At 42.2% G+C, this 24178-nt stretch overlaps 1 protein-coding gene and 1 long non-coding RNA gene across 2 annotated transcripts in view; one reads left to right on the top strand and one right to left on the bottom strand.

Moving 5' to 3' along the window:
* On the top strand, window positions 1-21214 carry PGM2 (phosphoglucomutase 2). The gene is made up of 14 exons (XM_088131189.1): window positions 1-154; window positions 6361-6528; window positions 7102-7208; window positions 12291-12375; window positions 14045-14128; window positions 14551-14744; window positions 15726-15915; window positions 16359-16456; window positions 17460-17640; window positions 17814-17907; window positions 18807-18936; window positions 19019-19208; window positions 19817-19950; window positions 21046-21214. Exons 1-14 carry the CDS (start codon window positions 95-97, stop codon window positions 21146-21148), a joined length of 1818 nt encoding a protein of 605 aa, XP_087987315.1. The 5' UTR covers window positions 1-94; the 3' UTR covers window positions 21149-21214.
* Window positions 16297-24178, bottom strand: part of LOC148213652 (uncharacterized) — a 12809-nt gene continuing 4927 nt past the window's right edge. The window contains exons 2-3 of the long non-coding RNA XR_015794179.1: window positions 22554-22618; window positions 16297-16434 (exon numbers count right to left, since the gene is read on the bottom strand). This is a non-coding gene — a long non-coding RNA (uncharacterized LOC148213652). The remainder of the gene's footprint in view (window positions 16435-22553; window positions 22619-24178) is intronic.

A 24178-nucleotide genomic window follows, 5' to 3' on the forward strand; every position in this document is an offset into this window, starting at 1 on the left:
GCGTCACCCTCCCGGACACGCCCGCCCTGACGTCACCCCGGGGCCCGCGCGAGAGCCGGGAAGCGCAGCCCGCCCGGCCGTCTCTGCGGGGAGGATGGCGGAGGAGGCCGAGCGCGCCCGGGCGGCGGCGGCCCGCTGGCTGCGCTGGGACAAGGTGAGGGGCGCGGCGGGGCTTGCTCACTTCCCAGCCGAACCTCCCCGGGCTCTCCCCGTGGTCTCCCCTCCGCTGGCTAACCCCGCTTCCTTGCTTCCAAGACAGGCCGGGGCAGCGGGGCGGCTTCGGGGATCCGTTGCACCCGGAAGAAAGCCAGGCAGGGTCGGGGCGTTGAGTGTGGGGGAGACTCCCCCCTTGATGCACTGATTGGCCCGCCGGACGTGAAAGGGGGTTCGCTGGGCGTGGCTGGCCTTGCCGGCCCCCCAGGCAGGCTTCGGCCCTCGCCCCTCCCCGTGGGCTCCTCTGCGCTGGCTTCCCGGCAAAGGTCGCAACGCAAAAGCGGGATTTCCACCAACTTTCGGTTCGGAGCCCGCTGCACGCGCTGGCTGCCGCTCGGGGGGCTCCCAGGTAAACCAGACCAGGTGCGCTCGAGGCGGTTTGCAAAGTGCTTGCCCTGGGCTGGCCGCTTGCCAGGCCTCTAAATTGCACTGCAGGGCAGGGTCCCTCAACCTCAGCCCCTTTAAGAGGGGTGGGCTTCAACTCCCAGAATTCTGGGAGTTGAAGCCCACCCCTCTTAAAGGGGCTGAGGTTGAGGGACCCTGCTGTAGGGGATACAAAAACGATCAATTATTATAGGTTGGATCCAACCTGTTATTCCTGCTTCATTCCGACTAAAATCTCTGGGATCCCTAATTGTTCATAGTGGCTTCAGTGCCACCTCGCTGTGTCAAACGTGGTCTGGGTCTAAGACTAAAACTTTTATTCCGTTTTGGAGAAAAGGAACCCGCAGGAGGAAAATAGGGGAACGGAGGTAGCGCATCACGGGAAGAAGCCCACTTCCCCTTCGAGTCCTCCTGCCGCATCTTAGCTGCGGGCTGGGGCGAGAGAGTGGTTTCCTAGCAGGCCGACAGTCCATCTGGTGCAGTGTGTGGCTTGGCGGACCAGGACCAGGCTCAGGGAAGGTTCGTGTCCCTGCTGCGTGGAAAATCAAAGAAATGTGCTTATTTGCGCTTAAAAGGCACGCTTGTGCAGCTTAATTTAATTGCTGCGTCCATCTCAGTGGCACGCGAGCGCTCCCAAATTGGGAAAGTGAAAATAGAAGCCTGAATTTCCGATGCTCCCTATCCTTGAAGCAGCCCAACAGGGCATTTACAGAAATATTGATTATGGTTTGATGATCAGGGAGCGAGGGAATCCGTGATACTAGTTCCCTTTGTTATTTAAGTTGCAACAGCCGAATGGACATCTTTGTAGGGTCTTCAAAACTTGCAAAACTATTTATTCCCTGAACATCATCCATGTGTCTTCCAGCGCCTACATCCCTTCTCAGCCAGCCTAGCGCCTGGTTATGATCGAATAACATAAACTAAATCATGTGTCCAATTCATTCTGTTATTATTTTGTTTTATGAATGGGGTACAGTACAGACTGTTCTACAAACACGAGGGGCTTATGACATAAGTGATGGTCAAAATTAAATTTTAAAGCACTCTAGAGCGTCTTTATATCCCGGTGATTAAATTAAATTAATCAGCACACTGCATTTTTCAGCTGTATGGCTTTTTAACTTTAGTGGCGTTTTGCCTATCTGAGTTGAACTTCTCAAGATGCATTAGTAACATGTATTTTTATATAAATATGTACGTGCTTTCAATATTCATACTGTCCCTGGAGGATAGAAATATGTTTTAAATCCTCCATGCTTTTCAAATAGATAAATGCTTTCTAAAATTCTAGACAAATCAAATATTTTATGGCTGTGCTCCGGAACCAGTATACGTACAAAAATAAAACTACGTTAAAACTGCAGTAGGGGGAAACCAGAGTGTAAACCATGCAAACCATGTAAAACTATGCAGAGAAGTACAAAACTGCTAAAAACAACCGCGCATGTAACATTTTTATGTTTGTTTATTTATATATCAAATTTGTCACCTGAGCCATAAATAGCTGAAATTAGCTCTAAATCTAAGGGAGGGGGTAACTAAGAGCTATCTGATTAGAAAATAGAGATTAACGTTTAGAGGTTAAAATTTAAACAGCTGGGGGCTAAAAATAGTTATTTCAGATTGCACTGCTTAAAATGTTTATGAGCCTGGACACCTTCTGATAGCAGTGGGGTGGCTGTCCACGCATCCGGGTATATATAATGCCATGCCAGGCTGTGAATAAATATGTAAAACTGTGAAGCCTAGGACTTATGCTGAAGGTGGCACAGAATTGACTACAGGCTACGTGGATGTAAATAATGGTCTGCTTGGGCCAGGTTTAGAGTCTATCAGAGTTTGCCATGTTCTGTATGCTGCTGTGCAGAATTTTGCAAAGCTGTACATCAGCGTTTCTCAACCTTGGCAACTTGAAGATGGGTGGACTTTGACTCCCAGAATTCCACAGCCAGCAGGGCTGGCTGGGGAATTCTGGGAGTCGAAGTCCACCCATCTTCAAGCTGCCAAGGTTGAGAAGCACTGATGTACTTAATAGCAGGGTTTTCATCTGTAAGTAGCCGAGAAGTGTAAAAATGATTGATGCCCTTGATTTACTTGTGCAGGAATGAAATCAATGAGATTGTCACGAGCATCTCTGTAAAACAGGCTGTAGAGGAGGATGTACGTTGTAGTTTTGACCTGCCCAGTGGCACGTGGGCACTCTCTCTCTGCCCAGGGGCTTTTCTTACGTCGGCCTTCAAGAACAGCCGAGGGGAGGGCATGGCACCAGGCAAGCCAAACCCTTCTTTGGCTTGGGATTTCCAGTTGTTGCAGATGGGGAAGGGGAGAGACAATATTCCAAAGTCTGTCCAGGCTGAAGAAGTTTGGGGCACTGCGCACATCTGTCTGTCGCTCTGTGTCCATTACCCTTGGATCAACTCCCATCGTCAATGGGGGGGTGTAGAAAAAACCCAGGGCTGAGATCTTCTTACCTTTTTACCTCTTACCTCCCCTCCCTTACCTTACCTCTTTTCCTGCAAAGTCTGAGGGGCATAGAGCTTGTGTAAATCAATAGTTGACCGTGGCCATCCAAACTCTGCCCTCTGCCTTCAGTAATCCCATCTCAAGGCATACAATGATGTTACACGCACATCATGGTACTTGAAGAGCTGCCTGGATCCCCGCAATGCAGGGTAGAGGAGCTGGGCTAAAGTCTCGGCTTCGAATCATTTGTGTCCTGCTCAATTTTATCTGGTTTATTTGCTTTGAGATACTTCTAAATTTTATTCTTGTGTTTGCCTCGCTTTTAATTGTTGTCAGCCACCCAGAGTCATGCATTTGAGATGTGCGGCTATATAAAGTATTTTTTTATAGAGACAGCCAGTGTGGTCTAGTGGTGAAGGCACCCGGCTAGTAAGCAGGAGGCTGTGAGTTCTAGTCCTGCCTTAGATATGCGAAACCGGCCGGGTGACTTTGGGCCAGTCACTCTCTCTCAGCCCAGCCCACCTCACAGGGTTGTTGTTGTGGGGAACATAGGAGGAGGAAGGAGTATTAGGTATGCTCACCACCTTGAGTTATAGATAAAAAAAGGTAGGATAAAAATCTAATAGTAATAATAATAATTTGACGTAAATTAAATAACATGTGTTGGCCACCTCTTGATCTCAAGAACTTGAGAATAGCAGAGGAGCTCCTCGCTGCAGTGACAGATCAATGTGGGCCTTTCTAGAGCCAGAGGCAGGTTGTAATGGATTAATCATTCAACGAAGCCTGGTGCAAGGTGCGAGCAGAATTTAATTTCAATTGGGCAATCTCGTTCTCAATCTGCAATACCTTTAGATGTAGCATCATCAAAGCCCCTGTTTCTAAAGCCCGTCCCCAATAGTAATGCTATGAGGCTACTCTTAAGCAAGTAGCTTGAACTGGCAGATGATTACAAAACCTAGAGTAAAGTTCAGCTAAGATCACTGTCCGCTATTGCAAAACAGGAATTCAACTGGGCAAGCGATTGCATAGATGGATATCGTAATCCTCGGATGAACAAAGCGCCCATCTAGAACGCATGAACAAATATTGGTTCGTCCGTTTCACCCAAGCCAGTCAGGACTCAGTAATATGGTACAAAATGTTCTTAACCTCGAATTAAATTAAAATATCTGCCGTCTTATATACTGATGGTCTTGTGTTAACAGCCAGCTTGCTTCTGTCGCTAACTATCTTGAGACAGGAAGGAAGGAAGGAAGGAAGGAAGGAAGGAAGGAAGGAAGGAAGGAAGGAAGGAAGGAAGGAAGGAAGGAAGGAAGGAAGGAAGGAAGGAAGGAAGGAAGGAAGGAAGGAAGGAAGGAAGGAAGGAAGGAAGGAAGGAAGGAAGGAAGGAAGGAAGGAAGGAAGGAAGGAAGGAAGGAAGGAAGGAAGGAAGGAAGGGTTGCAATATAAGCATCGATTGCCAATCTTGTGTCATCAGTGAGTTATCTGACAGTACCTCTATTGCCATGTTATATATTCCTCTGTTTATTCTATATTCCAGCTCTTTGTAGGGCAGTGTTTTTCCAGCTTGGCAACTTTCAGATGTGTGGACTTCGACTCCCAGAATTCCCCAGCCAGCATGCTGGGGAATTCTGGGAGTCGAAGTCCACACATCTGAAAGTTGCCAAGCTGGAAAAACATTGTTGTCGTGTAATCATTATCTGTGGCAACTAGTTCAGATCTTGCTTCAGAAATTAAACTAAAGAGATGACTGCATTTATACGCCAACCGTTAGAAAAAAAATCCTAATTGAAGATAACCTTGAATATCAGCGGCAAGTGAAGCCAGATAGTGGAATGAGTGAGTTGACTCTGGTGCTTTTTCGTCTGCTTCTGGAAACAGACAGACTACAAGGCCTTCTTCTGCGAAGACTTCCACAAAAATATGGTGGATTTAACCAGCGTGACCGACAGATAACCGTCAACACCAGGGATACCCAAAATCAAGAGCAGTCTCACTCATTTGGTCCCTTTGGTGTTGGCTTTCAGCTCCCCTAATTCTCCTATATTGAAACTTGAAGATGAGAAGTCTGGTTTAGATCATTAAAGAGAGAGGATTAACACTCGGTTTTGCTTTTTGACTCTTTCTTCTCGACAGACAGTCCTCCACAATCACCCAGCTGGGCTCATATCGGATCTTGATCCAAAATAAGGCCGACGACACAGAAAGCCTCCATTGCCAGTGGGTTTGAAAAGTATTCAGTAGCAAGTGTTTGGTTTAGCAGAGGCCTTTGAGTGCTATCAGTCCAAAGGCATGATGTCAAAGTTTCATTTTTTCCCCCCTTCCTTTCAGACTTGCTTAGGAAAGAAAGGAAATTTACGGAAAACGTAACAGAAAGAGAGGAGAGAGCGATACCATCTCATCCTCTTCCAGGCAGAGTAACTGTGCAGTTCATCTTGTCTGGAAATCAAGTGTGTAACTTACAAATGTGGTTTACGTATGAACACAAAGCCACAGTGGGATTTGTTCGGCTTTGCATTATGGCTTATTTAAGAAAGCAAGGTTTAGCGTGATTTCTGCCCAGTGCTTAAAGCAACCTCTCGCCGTCCAGTGGCCTCCAGCTATATTGGACTACAACTCCATCACTTGCAACCAACACGTCTACTGGCTGTGTTGCTTTGGACATTCAGAGTTCTGGTCTAGCATGGTTGTAGTTTAAAAGCGTGGATCCCTCTTGAACTTAGCTGTGATTCAGCTGCAGCCTCAGGAAATCAAGTACTAATGTTCTGTTGCTCCTTTATTGCTGACGTTTTGAATGAAACCCTTCCTTACCTTTTGATCTGATCCTCTCCTTGAACCTTTGGTTACCATTTTTCTGTATTGGCATCGTAAGGATGAGAAGCAATTGAAATTCGGTGGTGGTGATACAGGGCTTGGAGTTCTGTGTCAGTGTGGCCTTCGGTATGATATACACCCGTTGTACCAATGCACAGGAGCTGTTAGGGATGGAGGAGGCTGCTGCTTTGATTTATACATACTTTAAAAGAGCCTGTTGGAATATGTAAACCTGGTGTAGAGTCTGAGCATGGTCTGAATATGTCCATTTAGTTCCTCTCTGTGTATGCTGAATTAATTTGCTCAGTCCAGCAGCGTCAATAGAGGATTAAAATCTTTCACTTTTTCCATTCCTATATACACATGATATATATGTATATTGCATGTTTGTGTTACAACCTGAAACATTTTCCTGCAGCTTATCAATGAGCATCTACAGTGAAAGAACGTAACTAAACCCAAGGTTCTACTATTTTACAGAACCCTAAAACCTCAGAAATAGTTAAGCAGCTGATTGCCGCGGGAAACACAGAAGAATTGCTAAAATGTTTTGGCTCACGAATGGAATTTGGGACTGCAGGACTGCGAGCACCTATGGGGGCTGGAACGTCACAGATGAACGACTTGACTATTATTCAGACCTCACAGGTATCAGATTTAGCTGTATGTGCTTATTTAAAGGCAATGCGTTCCTATTTTCCAAGCAATGGCCATAATAAATAGAAAGTTGGGTGTGCAGGTAAGAATTATTTCAGAGTGTCCGGTTTTCTCTGACTTGTACCCGGAGCTTATTTTAATAAAAGAAAAAGGGGAGAGTTATCTTTACTGAGATACAATTAAAATGGTGCTCCCTAAAATTCAAGTTTTATTTAAAAAGCTTATAGTGACTTAATAAGCGTGCCATCAATATTGTTGAAAGTTTTTTAACCCTTTTTTCTGAAAAACCTCTCAGTGCTCGTTCAGAGCAATTAGACTTTGCTGTAGATCCATCTTTCCCTCCCCGTGTATACGTTCTGGTTTCTAAGCTAGCAGGTTGCATCTAGAGGCTAAGTATGAAACGATGTTTTCTTCAAACACTCTGCGATATATAATTTCATTGACTGTGAATTCCTACTTTTGCAAGCCATAACTTCTCCTTCCAATTGTCCATTTAGGGAAGATGTGCCAAAACTGAGACAGCTTAATAGCACGGATAAAGCCGGCTGTTTATTTTGTTTGTAGGGATTCTGCAGGTATCTTGAGAAGAATATCAGTGACCTGAAGAAAAGAGGAGTGGTAATTGGCTATGATGCTCGAGCCCATCCTTCAACTGGTGGTAGCAGCAAAAGGTATCCTTCACAATTCTTGCAGTGCTTGTTCAACAACATGCTTCTTTTCTTGTTTTCAAAGTTGGTAAGCTCCTTCTTTTATTGAATCACAAGGAAATATTTTTTAATCTCAGTACATGCTATCATTATTCTTTGTTTAAAATAACCTGCCTATCCTAAAAGCAATTCCAGATAGCAAGTACAGTTTCCATAAAGTGAAGATCATTAGTGATACAGGTAGTCCTCATTTAGTGACTGCCTCGTTTAACAACTGTTTGCAGTCACAAGTGATGAAAAAGTAACTTTATGACCAATCCTTGCATTGACAACCTTCACAGGTCTATAAAGTGAAGGAAAGCTGAAGTAAGATCATAAGCACAGTTACAGTTTCACTTAGCAACTGCTTTGCTTAACAGCCAAGTTGCTGTTCCCAATTGTGGTAGCTAAACAAGAACGACCTGTATGGAGGCTAAGACGCTGAACTAGGAATGGTGACACCCAAGCTGTAATCCATCCTCAACCGTAGAAGCTCACTGGGTGACTTGTGGCCAGTGACATTCTCTTAGCCGGTCCTATCGCAAGGAGTTTTTGTGGTGGGAAGAAATAGGAACCCTATGCATACCTTCTTGAAAAGGTCGATATAATTCTAATAAATTCAAAGCAACAGCAGAAACCGGAAGGAAGGAAGGAAGGAAGGAAGGAAGGAAGGAAGGAAGGAAGGAAGGAAGGAAGGAAGGAAGGAAGGAAGGAAGGAAGGAAGGAAGGAAGGAAGGAAGGAAGGAAGGAAGGAAGGCAGGCAGGCAGGCAGGCAGGCAGGCAGGCAGGCCGACTTATCAAGAAATGGATACTGCAACAAATAGGATTTAATAACGTAATATAATATGTGCTCTAATTTAAGGTTAGCAAGGGCTTCAGTTGCTTTGACCTTAAGATTTGGTAGCACACCACAGGTACGCTGCAGTTTTTAATATATTAATTTCTTTAACCTGTTGTGCTGTCAACTGTCAGCATTTCTCAGTGATATGCCAAATCAAGTGAGAATGAAGTGTAGTTACCCCAAGCAAAAATGGAGAGAAATGCTGTCTTACATGAAGGACAGTATGTATCATAGATAATCCTTATAGGTCTTTGCTGGAACTAAGTTTTGACTTTTAGGAAAGTTGCGTCCCAGGGTTTCCTCCACAGCCTTACCAACTTGATATTGTACAGCCGTCTGATACATCTGTATGAAAAAGCACCATCAGACGTACCTCCGATTAAAGGTGCTTTATGGCTTGTTGATTTATCTACTTATTTAGAACATTTATAGGGCTGCCCCACTCAAGCAACATGACTCTGGGCCACGTACAAAAATTACTAAGCAAAATGCAAAAGGAAAACAGTGCCCTAAAACAAAATAAAACAACTCAAAGGCGATCAGAAAGTAAAAGACGTACTATCTTGAAAGCTCTTGATAAATAAGGAATATGAAAAGTGTGCTCTCCTAAAATGTGTGTCCCTGATTGCTAATCCCGTTTGTGCCACAGTAACTAGGCTGACTGTTGATGCTGTCCGTATTGTTTAAATGGGAGAAAAGTTAAGGAAAGGGAGTGGGGGATTCCTTTGGCTTTGTCCCCCTCCTCCCAGCATTGGGAGGAAAAATAACTTTATTTAATGGGGAGCGAGGCAGGGTTGGGTGACGGTGGGCTCATGGTTGGTTAGTTTGCCCAACTAGCATGTTGAAAGCCTGGAATAGACCCAGTGGTGACCAAACTCACAAGCCACAGCTAGCAGCTGGCCTCTTTCCAGATTTAAATCAACTTTCTATGGAGCGCAGGACTAGCGCACTCCCAGGAGAGCGCTACACTTACGCTTATAAGGGGTCCATGTTAGACCTGACAAACACTTTGAAAAGCATTGGTTAGAAATCCATTCTTTTCCTAATTACAAACAAATTGCTACTTGGATTGAAATACTGTAAGGTAATTCTTATTTATGTTCGGCAAATAGGTAAGTGGCTATTTAGAAGCTAAACGCCAATGCGACTTTCATCATTCGTTACAGTCGGCTTCCGAGACCCTGCTTTGTGTTTCCTGTCATTTGAAAAATGGAGGTTACTTAGGAATAAGTAATTTTTGCAGTATCGCCCTCAGTTCTATGGGGGTTATGTACCCTTTTTCACGTTTTGCAGATATACATTTTTCGCTTCGTTTTGCTGATCTGTCTCCTTCTCTGCTTTGACTTGAAGTTATCCTAAGGTGTTGTAGAATGATATGACAGGCGATAACTTGTTTGGTTAAAACAGGTTCCTTCCAGTTGTTTTATAAATAGGGCTTTTCTTAAAAAAAAAGGCAGGTACATTTAATTAAAACTTCAGTGGCTATAAGAAATGGTTGTCGACAAAATATTGATGGAAAAGCAAAGATTTGCAACAGCGACTAGCATCAGTTCCCAGTTTCCCATCAGAAGGTGCTTCTAGCTGGAAGATGCTTCTAAAGTGAGATTAGTTACATGAAAAGCATGTGCTTTACTGTCAAGCTCCAACTTTTCATCCAGCAGATTATAAATTCTATGGTTAGGGCTCTGCAGTGCTTTGGATCGGAAAACCAGAAAGGAATTCAGTAAACGGGGGGCACAAACAGAGCGTCTCTCTGCAATTCCTAAAGGCAGCAGCAGCATCTTTTCTTGAGATTGCACACTTGCCCTCTGAGATGTTTATTTCATTTCATTTCATTTCATTTTTTGATTGTGGAATATGACTTAGTCTTCTGCAAGTTTCTTCCTCTGAAATTTTGCAGCGTACATGAGAACGCGATTACATATGTAAGGGTTGCGTAATTAGGCTGGTGTCCACCAGGCTTCATCAAATTCTTCATAAACCCTCTTTAGTGTGACACACTTTTTTCTAACATGGAAGATAAACTTGCTGGAAAGAACATACATTTTAGCTTTTAGTAGTACGGACAGATTTATTGCAATTCACAATTTCATTTTGTGATTTATGCCATGCTGATGGTTCCTAATATTTGGGCCTTGCTTACAGCTTAATGGCAATTTTCAGGCTTTTAAAATGATGTAATATATTCAATTATTTACAATCAATCAATGACATACTGGAAAATTGAAATCTCTGTGACGTTGCTAAATCTCTTGTTTATTCATTTGTATCCTATTCTTCTATCCCTCTCTTTTGTTCTTTTCCTTCCTCTGTTTCTCTGTTTTTTTCTAAAACATCTAATAAAATATATTTTTAAAAAATGAAGGGGAAAAAAGGGGGAGAACCATACTTTTATAAACCATAACTTACAATGGAATATAATTTTTGCACGTGGTGGAGAATATATTAATATACAGTGGGGCAAAAAAGTATTTAGTCAGCCACCAATTGTGCAAGTTCTCCCACTTAAAAAGATGAGAGAGGCCTGTAATTTTCATCATAGGTATACCTTAACTATGAGAGACAAAATGGGGGGAAAAAATCCAGAAAATCACATTGTCTGATTTTTAAAGAATTTATTTGCAAATCATGGTGGAAAATAAGTATTTGGTCACCTACAAACAAGCAAGATGTCTGGCTCTCACAGACCTGTAACTACTTCTTTAAGAGGCTCCTCTGTCCTCCACTCGTTACCTGTAGTAATGGCACCTGTTTGACCTTGTTATCAGTATAAAAGACACCTGTCCACAACCTCAAACAGTCACACTCCAGACTCCACTATGGCCAAGACCAAAGAGCTGTTGAAGGACACCAGAAACAAAATTGTAGACCTGCACCAGGCTGGGAAGACTGAATCTGCAATAGGCAAGCAGCTTGGTGTGAAGAAATCAACTGTGGGAGCAAGAATTAGAAAATGGAAGACATATAAGACCACTGATAATCTCCCTTGATCTGGGGCTCCATGCAAGATCTCACCCTGTGGGGTCAAAATGATCACAAGAACGGTGAGCAAAAATCCCAGAACCACACGGGGGGACCTAGTGAATGACCTGCAGAGAGCTGGGACCAAAGTAACAAAGGCTACCATCAGTTGCACACCACGCCGCCAGGGACTCAAATCCTGCAGTGCCAGACGTGTCCCCCTGCTTAAGCCAGTACATGTCCGGGCCCGTCTGAAGTTTGCTAGAGAGCATTTGGATGATCCAGAAGAGGATTGGGAGAATGTCGTATGGTCAGATGAAACCAAAGTAGAATGTTTTGGTCTAAACTCAACTCGTCGTGTTTGGAGGAGAGAGAATGCTGAGTTGCATCCAAAGAACACCATACCTACTGTGAAGCATGGGGGTGGAAACATCATGCTTTGGGGCTGTTTTTCTGCAAAGGGACCAGGACGACTGATCTGTGTAAAGGAAAGAATGAATGGGGCCATGTATCGTGAGATTTTGAGTGAACACCTCCTTCCATCAGCAAGGGCACTGAAGATGAAACGTGGCTGGGTCTTTCAGCATGACAATGATCCCAAACACCCCGCCCGGGCAACGAAGGAGTGGCTTCGTAAGAAGCATTTCAAGGTCCTGGAGTGGCCTAGCCAGTCTCCAGATCTCAACCCCATGGAAAACCTTGGGAGGGAGTTGAAAGTCCGTGTTGCCCAGCGACAGCCCCAAAACATCACTGCTCTAGAGGAGATCTGCATGGAGGAATGGGCCAAAATACCAGCAAGTGTGTGAAAACCTTGTGAAGACTTACAGAAAACGTTTGACCTCTGTCATTGCCAACAAAGGATATATAACAAAGTATTGAGATGAACTTTTGATATTGACCAAATACTTATTTTCCACCATGATTTGCAAATAAATTCTTTAAAAATCAGACAATGTGATTTTCTGGATTTTCCCCCCCATTTTGTCTCTCATAGTTGAGGTATACCTATGATGAAAATTACAGGCCTCTCTCATCTTTTTAAGTGGGAGAACTTGCACAATTGGTGGCTGACTAAATACTTTTTTGCCCCACTGTATTTCAAAATATGTTCATTTGTTGACTAATAAATTCATTCGATAGAGCCTAATGCTTCTCTTGGGAAAACAATACATAAAGTGGCTTCAGGTGTCAACTAAATACAGCAGCAAGGTTAAGTATATTGCGATAGGATTTGACTCTGAATGTTGTTTCTCTCTTGCTAATAGGTTTGCAAGACTTGCTGCAACAGCTTTCATTACTCAAGGAGTTCCTGTCCACCTTTTCTCCAGCATCACACCGACTCCCTTTGTGGTAGGGTTCTTGTTGTTATCACTTACACACACTTCCAGTGGAAGGCAGATAGAATTTCTTTAGTAGCATCACAAAAGTTATATGATTACTTCCTATCCAATGTTAAAAGCATTGACGTCTGGTGAATTTAAGCCGTTGTCAAGACTGAGGGGTTCTTACGTTCCTTGTCTCTGCTTGTTAAAGCTGTTGCTTTGTACGGTACTCCAAAGCATTTGAAGGTAGCATTTGAAGGACCACAGCCTTGCCTTCTAACTTTGGGAAGGCTGTAGGATAGGCATCCAGTGATAGGAAGATGTCAGTGGAAGGAGTGGAGGTGAAATATTTCAGCTGTTTTGTGGGGGTGAGGCATACCACTCTTAATGTCACCATTAAGGTCCATCCAATCTCTCCAAAATTGCTGTTTTGGGGACTTTTGTTGTTGTTCAGTCGTTAAGTTGTGTCTGACTCTTCGTGACCCCATGAACCATATCGTGCCAGGCCTTCCTGTCCTTCACTGCCTCCCTGAGTTTGCTCAGTTTCATGCTCATTGCTTCAGTGATGCTCTCTAGCCATCTCGTCCTCTGACGTCCTCTTCTCCTTTGGCCTTCAATCTTTCCCAGCATCAGGGTCTTTTCCAAAGAGTTTTGGGGACTAATTTAGAGCTAATTTATGGAGGGATCTTCAGTCAACCCCTTAAGTTCTTTTGGGAGACGTTTAAAGTTAGGGATGGAATTAGGAGGCCTCCCATTTCCTTTGTACCCCTAATTTATACTGAAAAAATAAGCACTTTATTGTTGGAATTGGTGACAGGGTGCTGGGAGATCACAAAAGTAGAGGGTTGTGTAGGGGCCTCCAGCTGCAGGTTTCCACTCCTGCTCCAGAAGGTCCTCCAACTTCTAGATAGAAGAATATTACACAAGTCCTATGAGATGGTTAGGAGTGGTGATGATAGGGGTTGAAATGGAGGCTTCTGGTTCTGATTGGTGCAGAAATAACCTGCGGTTCATTAGTTAGGATCTAAGTTGCCAATTAGTAACCAGCTTTATTTGGAATACTATCTCAAATAGTAATTTCATACAATTTTGATAGAACGTGTGTCTTGGGCGGGGTATATCAAATGTATAAGCTTTTGATATTAATGGATGTGCGTTTTCATAATCTTCCTGGATATTGCAGATGAAGAATGATGACCCACGTGCGTGACTTTGAACAAATAATTATTTTTGTTCTTTTCCTATTTCACAGTGGTGAAGGTCACGTGGCTTGAGTTATTAATTTATAAATTTCAGTTATACAAAAGCGAAAAAATATAAAATGGAGCATGACTTCATCTAGTTTGCTACGTGTCCCTTGCTCGCTCTCGCTCTCTCTCTTTCTCTCTCTCTCTCTCGTTTTAATCTAGCCTTCTGCTCTAATTACCCGCTCAATGCTTGTAATCCAGGTTCAGACTTGGTCACTGGGAGGAAATGTCATAACTTGGGGAAAATAGGGGCCATAAGTGAGAATGTGTTTCCTTGATGCTCTTTCTTCCTGACCTTAGTCATTAATTATCAGGGGGTTGTCCTGACCTCTTTAGAAGAAGGATAAGATACAGATGTGATAAATGTTTCTTAAGAACTTCGAAGAAATGGGATAATTGTTCAATTCAACCTTCTTTCTTTTTAATCATTTTTCTTCTGATTTTCCATAGCCATATACAGTGACCCATCTAAAACTTGCCGCTGGAATTATGGTTACTGCATCTCATAATCCCAAACAAGATAATGGATACAAGGTATTATCTTGCATAATTTTCCTAGTGAAATGGCTTGAGATGGGTTCATTTGTGTCAGCCTTCCCAGGTGGACCAGGCAGGAAACACAACCGGATGAGCTAATTCTACCATATTGTAAGGCTACATTAACAGTGTCTTGCAAGTCTGAAAATACAGTTCTCCCCCGTTTCCTTTACCCCCAGGAAATTAGGGAGGGTCCCTTCTGAGCTTCTTGCTCCACCCACTATACAGCTGCAGGTTATGCTGCCTCTTATCTGACTGTTCCCTCGGCTGCATCTCTGGGCCCAATCTCCCATGGTCATTCCCACGTGCCATTACACGTTAGAGTGTTGTTAGAGTGACTGTAAATAACATAGGTCAAGCTGAAACTTCCACTAATGGCATTAAAAGAAATCTCTGCTGATATCTCGTGCGGCATTTAGGTTTATTGGGAAAATGGCTCTCAGATCATTGCTCCTCATGATAAAGGAATTGCTGATGCCATTAATGGAAACCTGGAGCCATGGCCTCAAGCTTGGGAGGACAACCTCATTGATAAAAGTCCTCTTCTCCATGACCCTTATGCAACTGTTTACCAGGACTACTTCAAAGATATACAGAGGCACTGTTTTCACAGGTGAGTGAGGTATTTATTTGTTTTTCCATTTATATAGCTGCCCATCTCAAAAAGTGACAGTGGGCGGAGGACAGAATTTAAAATAAAGTGGAAACAATGACAAACATTACAAAATTTAAAATGCATGGCAGCCAAGGAACACCATAACCCAAATCATTAATATAACCAAGAAACAGGTCCCTGAACGCACTCAGGGCCCCAGGCCCGGGCACAGAGTTGGCACGGAAAGCTCTTTTTCCTTTGGTGGTGAAATATCTGTTCAATCAGATATTAAACTTATTATTGCAAGATTAAAACTTGTAACCAGCCAATTAAAACTGGACACAAGGTCCTCCCCCCAAAAGGCAGGACTTGCATTTCTGAACCAGGGATGTGAGGAACCGGGGTGGGGGGGAATGTTGCATGTGTTATCTTAAGCAAGCAAGAAGGGCAGCAGACCGATCTGGTAAAAATGAATAGGCAACTCAGAAAGGGAAATCACTGGAAGGTCACAGTCCTTGTATGACGCGATGAGAAGAGAAGTTTGTGTTTCTCAAGTCAGTTGATGGCCCAGGGTTGGAAGATTCAACACAAATGATGCCAATTGTCCATCAAGTAGGATGTTTGTGTGGTGAGTCCAGTTTTGCTTTCCCAGCTGTTTGGGGAAGATGTTCGCGAAAGGGTTTTTCAAGAGTTTGGGGCTGTGTGTTTCCTTGTGTTGTCGCAGCACGTTCCTCACACTACCCCGTATTGGTAGGTTTGATGGAGCCAGTGCAGAAGGGGATAAAACACCCGAGAAAAATAGCTTTGGTGGGATCCCTCAGTACACTTAGGTAGATGCGTCGTCTTCACCCAACACTGCTGAACGCTCCGCTCGTACTAGTATAGTTCAGAATTGAGCAGTTTGTAAGCGGTTTTCCAAAATAAGAAAATGCCCACTTTTTGTTCTTTGCAGTAGACGAGTTGATGCCAACTAAATGCCGTTAATGTACTTGATTTCAGGGATATAAACAAGGAGACAAAGTTGAAATTTGTACACACTTCTGTGCATGGTGTAGGCCATGAGTTTGTTCAGGCAGCCTTTAAGGCATTTGACTTTAGCCCTCCATTTGCTGTGCCTGAGCAGAAGGACCCTGATCCAGAGTTTCCAACAGTAAAATACCCAAATCCAGAGGAGGGGAAAGGTGTCCTGGTAAACCTCATTTAGTACATTTTCTTCCTTCTACCTTTCTTTCTTGCCATTTCAGACTTTTCCTTTGCATCTAAAACATAGTTCTAAATCTTTATCATTGTTCTTTAAAGCTTGCATACGCTTAGATCTTTTGAAAGGGCTCTCCCACTTCTTTTCTTCTTCCCATTCCTAATTTCCCAGCAGCTTGCGGGCAACGTCCTGTGTTATTTGCAGGGAATCCAAAGGATGATCCATCCATATTTTTGCATGTTGTGCAATTAAAAGACACAATGCTTGTAAAATGATTTGCACTTTTTATCACGACTGTGGCATTTCAATTCAGACTTCTGGATCTTTGCCGTAACTCTCCATCTTTTTTACTGTAGACGTAGAGGATTTGTCTGCTTGCTTGTTTCTTTCTGAAGTGTAATTTGTGTGTGTCTCTTTACCATTTTTTCTCCCAGACCCTCTCTTTTGCTTTGGCTGATAAACAAGGCGCTCGGGTTATTTTAGCCAATGATCCCGACGCTGATCGGCTTGCTGTGGCAGAGAAACAAGAAAGGTTAGTTTGTTGATTTCAAAATTTAATGGGGGGGGCAGGGAGGAATACCTGAGAAGTATTGAAGGGAAAAATGTAAAAAGTGTAGTTTTTTTACTATTCAGATACTGTTTTGTTAGAGCCCCTCTTTCCACGTTCGCTCTAATTGAACATAGGCATGGTAGATTGCCAGTGGAAGTCTACATGGTGAATAACACACTCAATTAAAACTGTTCTCCCGTTGCCTAGGTACACACACACACACTTCACACTCCAGAACTAATTTCCTCATCTGAATGCAATCCTGGATGCTCGTTTTTCCTGTTACAAAAATTGCATTACAAAAACCCTAACGGTTCACTCACACTTCCACAGTACCTAACAAAATGGGCTGTAAATTGTTTATGCAGCACACTACACCTCATGCACACAAAACATAAAACCAACCAAGCTTAGCTTTCTGTGTACATACAGCTGGGAAGTCTTTAACTAATCCAGGAACTTGCCTGAATACAACTGCTTAAATTAAAACAAGAGTGTAGTGAAATCTTATTTTAACAGACCGATTGGGGGAGAGGGTGTCCGGTAACTAATGGAAGTCCAGTACATTGAAGAGTATGTCATTGCCATTTTTTCACACAGTTTGCGTAATGGAATGATGACATAAATTGATGCAAATGACCCAATTCACTTCATTTGCAAAGGACAGTGGAATTTGGTTCACTGCGTGCAAAGTCTGTTGCGCCAAGGTTTGATAAATCAAGGTTTCACTGTAATGACATAAAAGTACTGTCAAATTCCTAACATGTCCATGCAGTTGAGAAAGAAATAAAGGGTATTTTAATTCAATTCCTTTTGAAAAGTGGTTCTATATCCATCTGTGGAAATCTCCCAGACACTTAACATCTTTTTCTCTCTTTGGAATCCCAGAATTAGTGTAACTGTAGCTATTATTACTATTTTTCTGGCATATTTAAGTTGTCAGGTTACTGTGTCTCAACCATTTAAACCTCTGTTGCCCCTGCAGTGGAGAATGGAAAGTCCTTTCTGGCAACGAATTTGGAGCTCTTTTAGGTTGGTGGCTATTCACATGCTGGAAAAAACAAAATCAGAACCCAAATGCCATTAAAGATGTATATATGTTATCAAGCACCGTGTCCTCCAAAATACTGAGAGCAATTGCTCTTAAAGAAGGTTTTCATTTTGAGGTAAGGATCAAGTTCCTTTCAGTTTCCCTTTAGTAATATCTCTGTATTTGGTGATACCACTCAACCACATACTTCTGATGTCCCTTAGAGGCTAATATATAGATATAGATATATAAAAGGAACAGCCCTCTCCTTTTCTCATACATTTTTTTATTGAACCTTGATCAATACAGGAAACATTAACAGGATTCAAGTGGATGGGAAATCGAGCCAAGCAACTCATAGACCAAGGAAAAAATGTCTTATTTGCCTTTGAAGAAGCCATTGGTAATATGCTTCTCCTTATTAAATAGTAAAGACACATGGATATATTAAAATAGTTGTTTGGAATAATTTGTACTGCTGTCCTTACCTGCAAAATAATACAAGGTTGCACTCTGATTCTTATCAGCCATCAGAATTACAGTTTGGCACGTTGTATGGAGCCCGTTCTTATTTTAATAAAGGGCTAGAGGAAAATCTTTCTAAACTTCGCTTTAAAAAGGGCTTTTGGACCAAAAACAAGATTTGTTTTAAAACTGCAATACAGAATATTATTAAGCAATTTTTCCTCGTGTTCTATAGTGAATGAAAATATGAGTATACTTGATGAACAGAATCCCGATATGCTGCCATTATTTGAAAATGAGTTTCCTCCTTGTTGATCTGGGTTGCCAGTCGCCTTGACATGCATAGACATACCAGGTACAGCTGGTAAACCAGTCTCTTGAAGCATCCCTCTCAAAACGGCCTTGAGGGTCATCAGAGCTTGCTTCAGGGACAGTCCTGGTAGCGAAGTATCTTCTGTGCTGCTCAAACAGGGTGGACTTCAGAGTGGCCTCACCAAACTTTTGAGAGGACTCAACATCTTGACACCTCAAGCAGCAGGTTGTGATGGCTCTTCGGTCACTTTGCAGAGCCTCCATCCAGGTGCTTTGTAGGGTCCAACATGAATCCTTTCTGGAAATTAGTCTTCCATCTGGGATTTCATTAAAGATCTGATTGTTAATCATCATAACCAAATAAGGCTAATTAGGTAATGTAGAAAGATAAAAATAAAGTGGATTTGCAGTCAAGCTCTTTGCCTTGCGTTGTAGTAAAACTATTTTATGTGCACTTTTGTCATCTGTGACGAGTATTTGGATAGAACAATTTTTACAAACGGCTTTTACTCTGTAACCCTTCAGGATATATGTGCAGCCCTGTAGTATTGGATAAAGACGGGGTCAGCGCTGCGGCTATAACTGCAGAGATGTCTAGTTTTCTGGCGACCAAGAATGTGACTTTGTCTCAACAACTGAAAAACATTTACACCGAGTAAGTATAATTTAATGAACAACTTAGTGCTTTTTACATATAAGGTACTTGGGGTTCAAGCTTCCCTACTTTGTCTTTACAGATACGGTTATCATATTACCAAATCTTCATATTTTATCTGTCACGATCAGAAGATTATCACGGCTCTGTTTGAGAAGCTTAGAAATTATGAGGGGAAGAATACGTATCCCAAAACATGTGGGAAATTTCCAGTGTCTGGAGTCAGGGATTTGACTACAGGCTATGACAGTAACCAGGCCGATAAAAAAGCTGTAAGTAACTTGAAAGGTTTTCTATTGTCTTCCTGTGAACTTTTTTTTTTTCATGCAGATTATTTTTTTCCTTATTTCTAGTGCCTTTACTATACGTTTCACAGATTTCATTCCCGAGTGTAGCTAGGTTATTCTGTTAAAGCAAATGCCAAAGTAATGATATCAGGGAAGACAAGCCAGAAGCTTCATGGTGCCCTTGGAAGGCCTTGGTGCCATTCTCAAAGTTTCCGGCCAATTTCAGCACTGATGCCAAAAGGGCTTCTCGCTGGCATTTTCAGGGGTCAAAATCATTGTCTTTCTGTGTTGCCAGTGGCAACAGAAACACAGCAGTTGTGGGGTCGGAAATCACTGTGTTCCACCACCATCAACAATGAAGATATAGCAGTTGGACATCCAGTGTTACATCATAGACATTGTCTCCTGCAAGAGAAAAGGTGACACTTGGTTTCTCCTCTGCTCCAACAAATTCTTTTCTGGAATCTTCCTCTGATCATGTTGGAGGCTAATTTGCGCCTCCTCTTTTATTGTTTGTCATTTGGTTTTCATGCACGAACATCTCACGTTCTCTGGTAAAAGGTTTCTGACGAAGTTGGCTTCTCTGGTCTCAGGTGCTCCCCACGAGTAAGAGCAGCCAAATGATAACGTTTACATTTAATAATGGATGTGTAGCTACGATGAGAACCAGCGGGACGGAACCCAAAATCAAATACTACGCAGAACTTTGTGCACCTCCTGGAAACAGGTATGGTTTGGATTTATTTTTTTTTAGCAAATACTTATTAAAATTTACATTTCCTCAGAATAGTCCCTTGAGCTCCGTAACTTCATTAAGTTGGAGTTTTGTTATGTGAAATGTGTCATGGAACTTCAATTCTGATAACTTACTCATAAAGCTTTACTGTGTTGCATTCCAAACATGTAGAATATCTACCTTAGAATCACACACAACGCACGCACACACGTGATTCAGACTTATTTGATGTATATAGCTGGCCATCTCACCCATCTAAGTGATTCTGGGCGGCTTATGATAAAATTGGTTTAATTGTGGACACAAGAGAAATAACTTTTCCAGAGAAAAGTTGTACTTTAAATTGTTACTCAGCTATGGAATCCATTGGGTGACCTTGAGCAAATCATTTCATATCTCACCGTCATGTAACCAGTGGTGTTAGTAAGGAAAAAAGTAATGACCTAATTTATTCATCCTTCAGCTATTTTGAGGATGGGTGGAATACAAATGTTGTAATCTAGCTGAGTCGTCCATAAAATGGCTTCATGACTAATTTTTCTTAACAATAAGACCAGTTTCTCAGTTGAGCTCATTTAGAGAGGTGATAGGCTTCCCTTCATTATGTGTCTGAGCAATGTCTGGACTGCTGTTTTAACAGGCAGGTTAAAAGGATCTTTTACTCTGGATTTCTGCATGGAAATAAAAGCTTGGCTCCCTGGCCTAAATGGTCCCTCCCATAAAATTCCACAAAGGAGCAATTACAAGGAAGTTCAATGTTATATTTGTCTAGTTAGACCAGTGTTTCTCAACCTCGGCAACTTTAAGATGAGTGGACTTCAACTCCCAGAATTCCCCAGCCAGCCATGCTGGCTGGGGAATTCTGGGAGTTGAAGTCCACTCATCTTAAAGTTGCCAAGGTTGAGAAACACTGAACTAGACTGTAGTTAAGAGATTCACCTGATAGGTTTTTGATCCTAGTCCTAACTGCTAACTGCTGCCATTCCTTATGAGGAATTAAAACCTCTGCATTTGACAGTCTGTATAAAGTGAAGCTTAAATGCTTGAAATCCTAATACACCTTGTCTCATTTTGGGCTTATGTTAGTGATTTTGAAAAGCTGAAGAAAGAACTGGATGAGCTGGCCAGCGCTCTTGAAAAATATTTCTTTGAGCCAGAGAAGAACAAGCTGCAACCCAAACCAGAGTAATGCATCTGTATCTCTTTTCATCTCTATGCGGTGTATTCGTAAATAAAATATGTGAAGGAAGAAAAAGGTAATTTAATTTCTTTACGGAATGACTGGGTGAGTGAATTATCTACATATGTTATTCCAAGATGATAAGGAAGTCTTCCCAGGATGAGTTCTCTTCTGTCAGACAATTTGAAAATTTGGTTTTTTTAAAATAAAATAATTGCATGTTCAAATACAAAACTTTCTAAACCAAGAAGTGGAGATTCTGTGCTATAAATGCTGTATTCTATCATGCAGATTCTGTCACTTCTGCATATCTAACCCTCTCATTTATCATCTTTGCCACTAGTGAAACATTCCCATTGATAATCCCAATTTTCTCTCATTCATATTTTACCACTTTACTCCCCTTCTTTGGCTTATCTAATCTCTTACCGAACACAAAATATGCAAAGGTTTATGGAAAATGCAAAAATGCTTGTGGGAATAGGTGCAATAAATCAACACATCCACTATCTGAGAGTGCCCCCCACTGGAGGCAGCCTACGGCACCATCTGCGTGTTACATTTGTTTATTCTGAATTTATAAAATGTGTGTGTATAACTATAAATAAAAGCAAAGCATATTTTGGCAATATGTTTAACTGGCAACCCAAACCTTGCAAGACATATATTTCTAGGGGTAAGCAATACAGTGCCCATAGTAACCAGCATCCATGTGAACCCCTCCCGTGGCATTCACCAGACTGCCTGTTCATCCACCCTACCTTAATGATTCTTAATTGAAAAAGAAATGGAATACTTTGGCATTCTTAGAAAATTAAAATGATGGATAGCTGCAACACATTGCTTTGTTTGCACACTATTTGAAAAATAGGCAAGTTCATTGGATGGAGAGGAATATTCTGGAAGGCTAGAGGAGATGGCAAGGAGGAACTTCTAGAGTTCCTCCTTTAAGAAATTGAGTGTTAGGACAGGCTACACCAGTGTTGTCCAAACTTGGCCACTTTAAGATGAGTGGACTTCTGGCTGGGGAATTCTGGGAGTTGAAGTCCACTCATCTTAAAGTGGCCAAGTTTGGACAACACTGGGCTACACCAACCAGAGCAGGCATTGGAATTCACTACCATAAGATGTGGTGTTGGCTACCAGTTTGGCTGGCTTCAAAAAAAGCGATTGATTCATAGAAGTCATGAGGATCAATGGCTATTACCCTTGACAGCAGTGTGACTGCCTCTGAAGTCCATCTGCTGGAAGATCAGTGGGCTTCCTTGTACAGTTGGTTGGTCACTGTGAGAACAGATTGCTGGACTAGATGGGCTAGGGATCCAATCCAACAGGGCATTGCTTATGTTCTTATTTTGTAGACTTCTCCCATAGCAGCCGCAACATGCATTCAAAGATCCAATTATCTACTTACCCAAAAGGTCACAGCAGATGGCAGCAGACTGAGTGATCTCAAAGCTGAGCAGGGTCAGATTTCCACTAGGAATCAAAAAAGCATCCCAAAAGAAAGTAAAGGCAAACTTTTTCCCTACTGTTGCCAAGAAAACAACATAGATGTGCTCATAATGTCACAGACTTGTTGGGCCGATTGGAGCTAAGCAGACCACTGTCCCTGACATCCCCAGGCTTGTCCCCAAGTTACCTTAGATTGTCCACATGGGAAGTTTTGTGTCAAGAGAAGAAAAACACCACTTCCGGGCTGAAACAATTAAAGACTACTTATAGGCCGCCTCAGCATCAGACTGGAGATGTCAGCCTTACCAGGTGGACCAGACAGGAAACATGACCAGATGAGCGTTATTGTAAGGCTACATTAATAGAATCTTGCAAGTCTGAAAATACAGTTCTCCCCCGTCTCTTTTATCCCCAAGAAATCAGGGAGGGTCCCTTCTGAGCCTCTTGCTCCACCCACTATACAGCGCGGGTTATGCTGCCTCTTATCTGACTGTTCCCTCGGCTGCATCTCTGGGCCCAGTCTCCCAAGGTCATTCCCACATGCCATTACAGGAGAGGAGATGAAGGTGGTCCCTCAGAAACAGGCATCTATGTGCCGTGGCAAGGAGGATGTGAGAATTAGTGCTTTATCTTGCTATGTTCATGTCTGATAAGCAGCGGTCAAGAAGTGAGACACTGTTTGGCCAAACATTCTTTCTCCATCTCATTCTTCCCTTCGTAGACATTGTAGGAGGAGAACTGTTTTAGACTAGGGTAACCAGAACTCAGAAGGTCTCTGGATACACCTTTGCTGACTGACTATTTTTTTACTAAAAGTCATACACTTTTATGAACCACTATTCCCCAAAATAAAATTTGCTAGTTGTCCCCAGACTCCTGAAACTTCCCTTAAAGTATGAGATACATATTAGAATATTCATTATATAAATGCCACTATTTCCCTTTCTGAAAAACCTTGGGTCTTATTTACAAGAACTAATTATCTATTAAACCCATTTTAAAAAAAAAGATTAAACTGGTTGTTTTTCAGTAAGATTTTACTGAAATTTAGATTTTGGGGAATCTAGTGACTTCCATCCATTTATGACTTTTATCAGAGTAGTGTATACAGTCCACCTTCCACACCTTGGGGAGGAACTCTCTATTTTTGTGCAGTGTGTATCTTGTGCGATATTTTCAATTGCATTGTAGCTGAATGTACATGTGTAACGTCTGTATATCTGAGAGTTTAATGGAAGGTGGCCGCACAAACCTTTCTGATAGATTCTGCCCATCCTTTCCTGCAACACCACTGAATATCAGAACCTGGATAGCTCCTAAATATAATCACGTAAAGTGCAAAGGTCTGAAAATTCAATACCTGATACAGGATTTGAACCTCATAGAAAAAGAACTGGCTATATATAGTATGTCTGATGATTCCTAATAAGGATGAACCCTATCGTGTACTGCCTCCTGATGGTCAGTGCAACTGGCTTTTAGAAACTCATGCATTCATGCTAGGAAGATCATTGTCTTTTTTATTTACTTATATAGATGAATCTTGTTGCAATTGTCTCAAATGGTGCTGCCTTTTATTGATCA

Source organism: Python bivittatus, unplaced genomic scaffold, assembly GCF_059951505.1.
Source record: "Python bivittatus isolate LINGU-HERP-01145 unplaced genomic scaffold, Pbiv_v1 ctg000970_np1212, whole genome shotgun sequence".
Lineage (NCBI taxonomy): Eukaryota > Metazoa > Chordata > Lepidosauria > Squamata > Pythonidae > Python > Python bivittatus.

What these genes read in the sequence shown, in the direction of transcription:
- PGM2 (XM_088131189.1), top strand. Translation starts at nt 95, where the DNA reads ATGGCGGAGGAGGCCGAGCGCGCCCGGGCGGCGGCGGCCCGCTGGCTG. An exon ending in AGGAGGGGAAAGGTGTCCTG is followed by an intron (nt 15,916 to 16,358) that starts GTAAACCTCATT and finishes TTTTTCTCCCAG; the next exon opens with ACCCTCTCTTTTGCTTTGGC. An exon ending in TGTGCACCTCCTGGAAACAG is followed by an intron (nt 19,951 to 21,045) that starts GTATGGTTTGGA and finishes GGCTTATGTTAG; the next exon opens with TGATTTTGAAAAGCTGAAGA.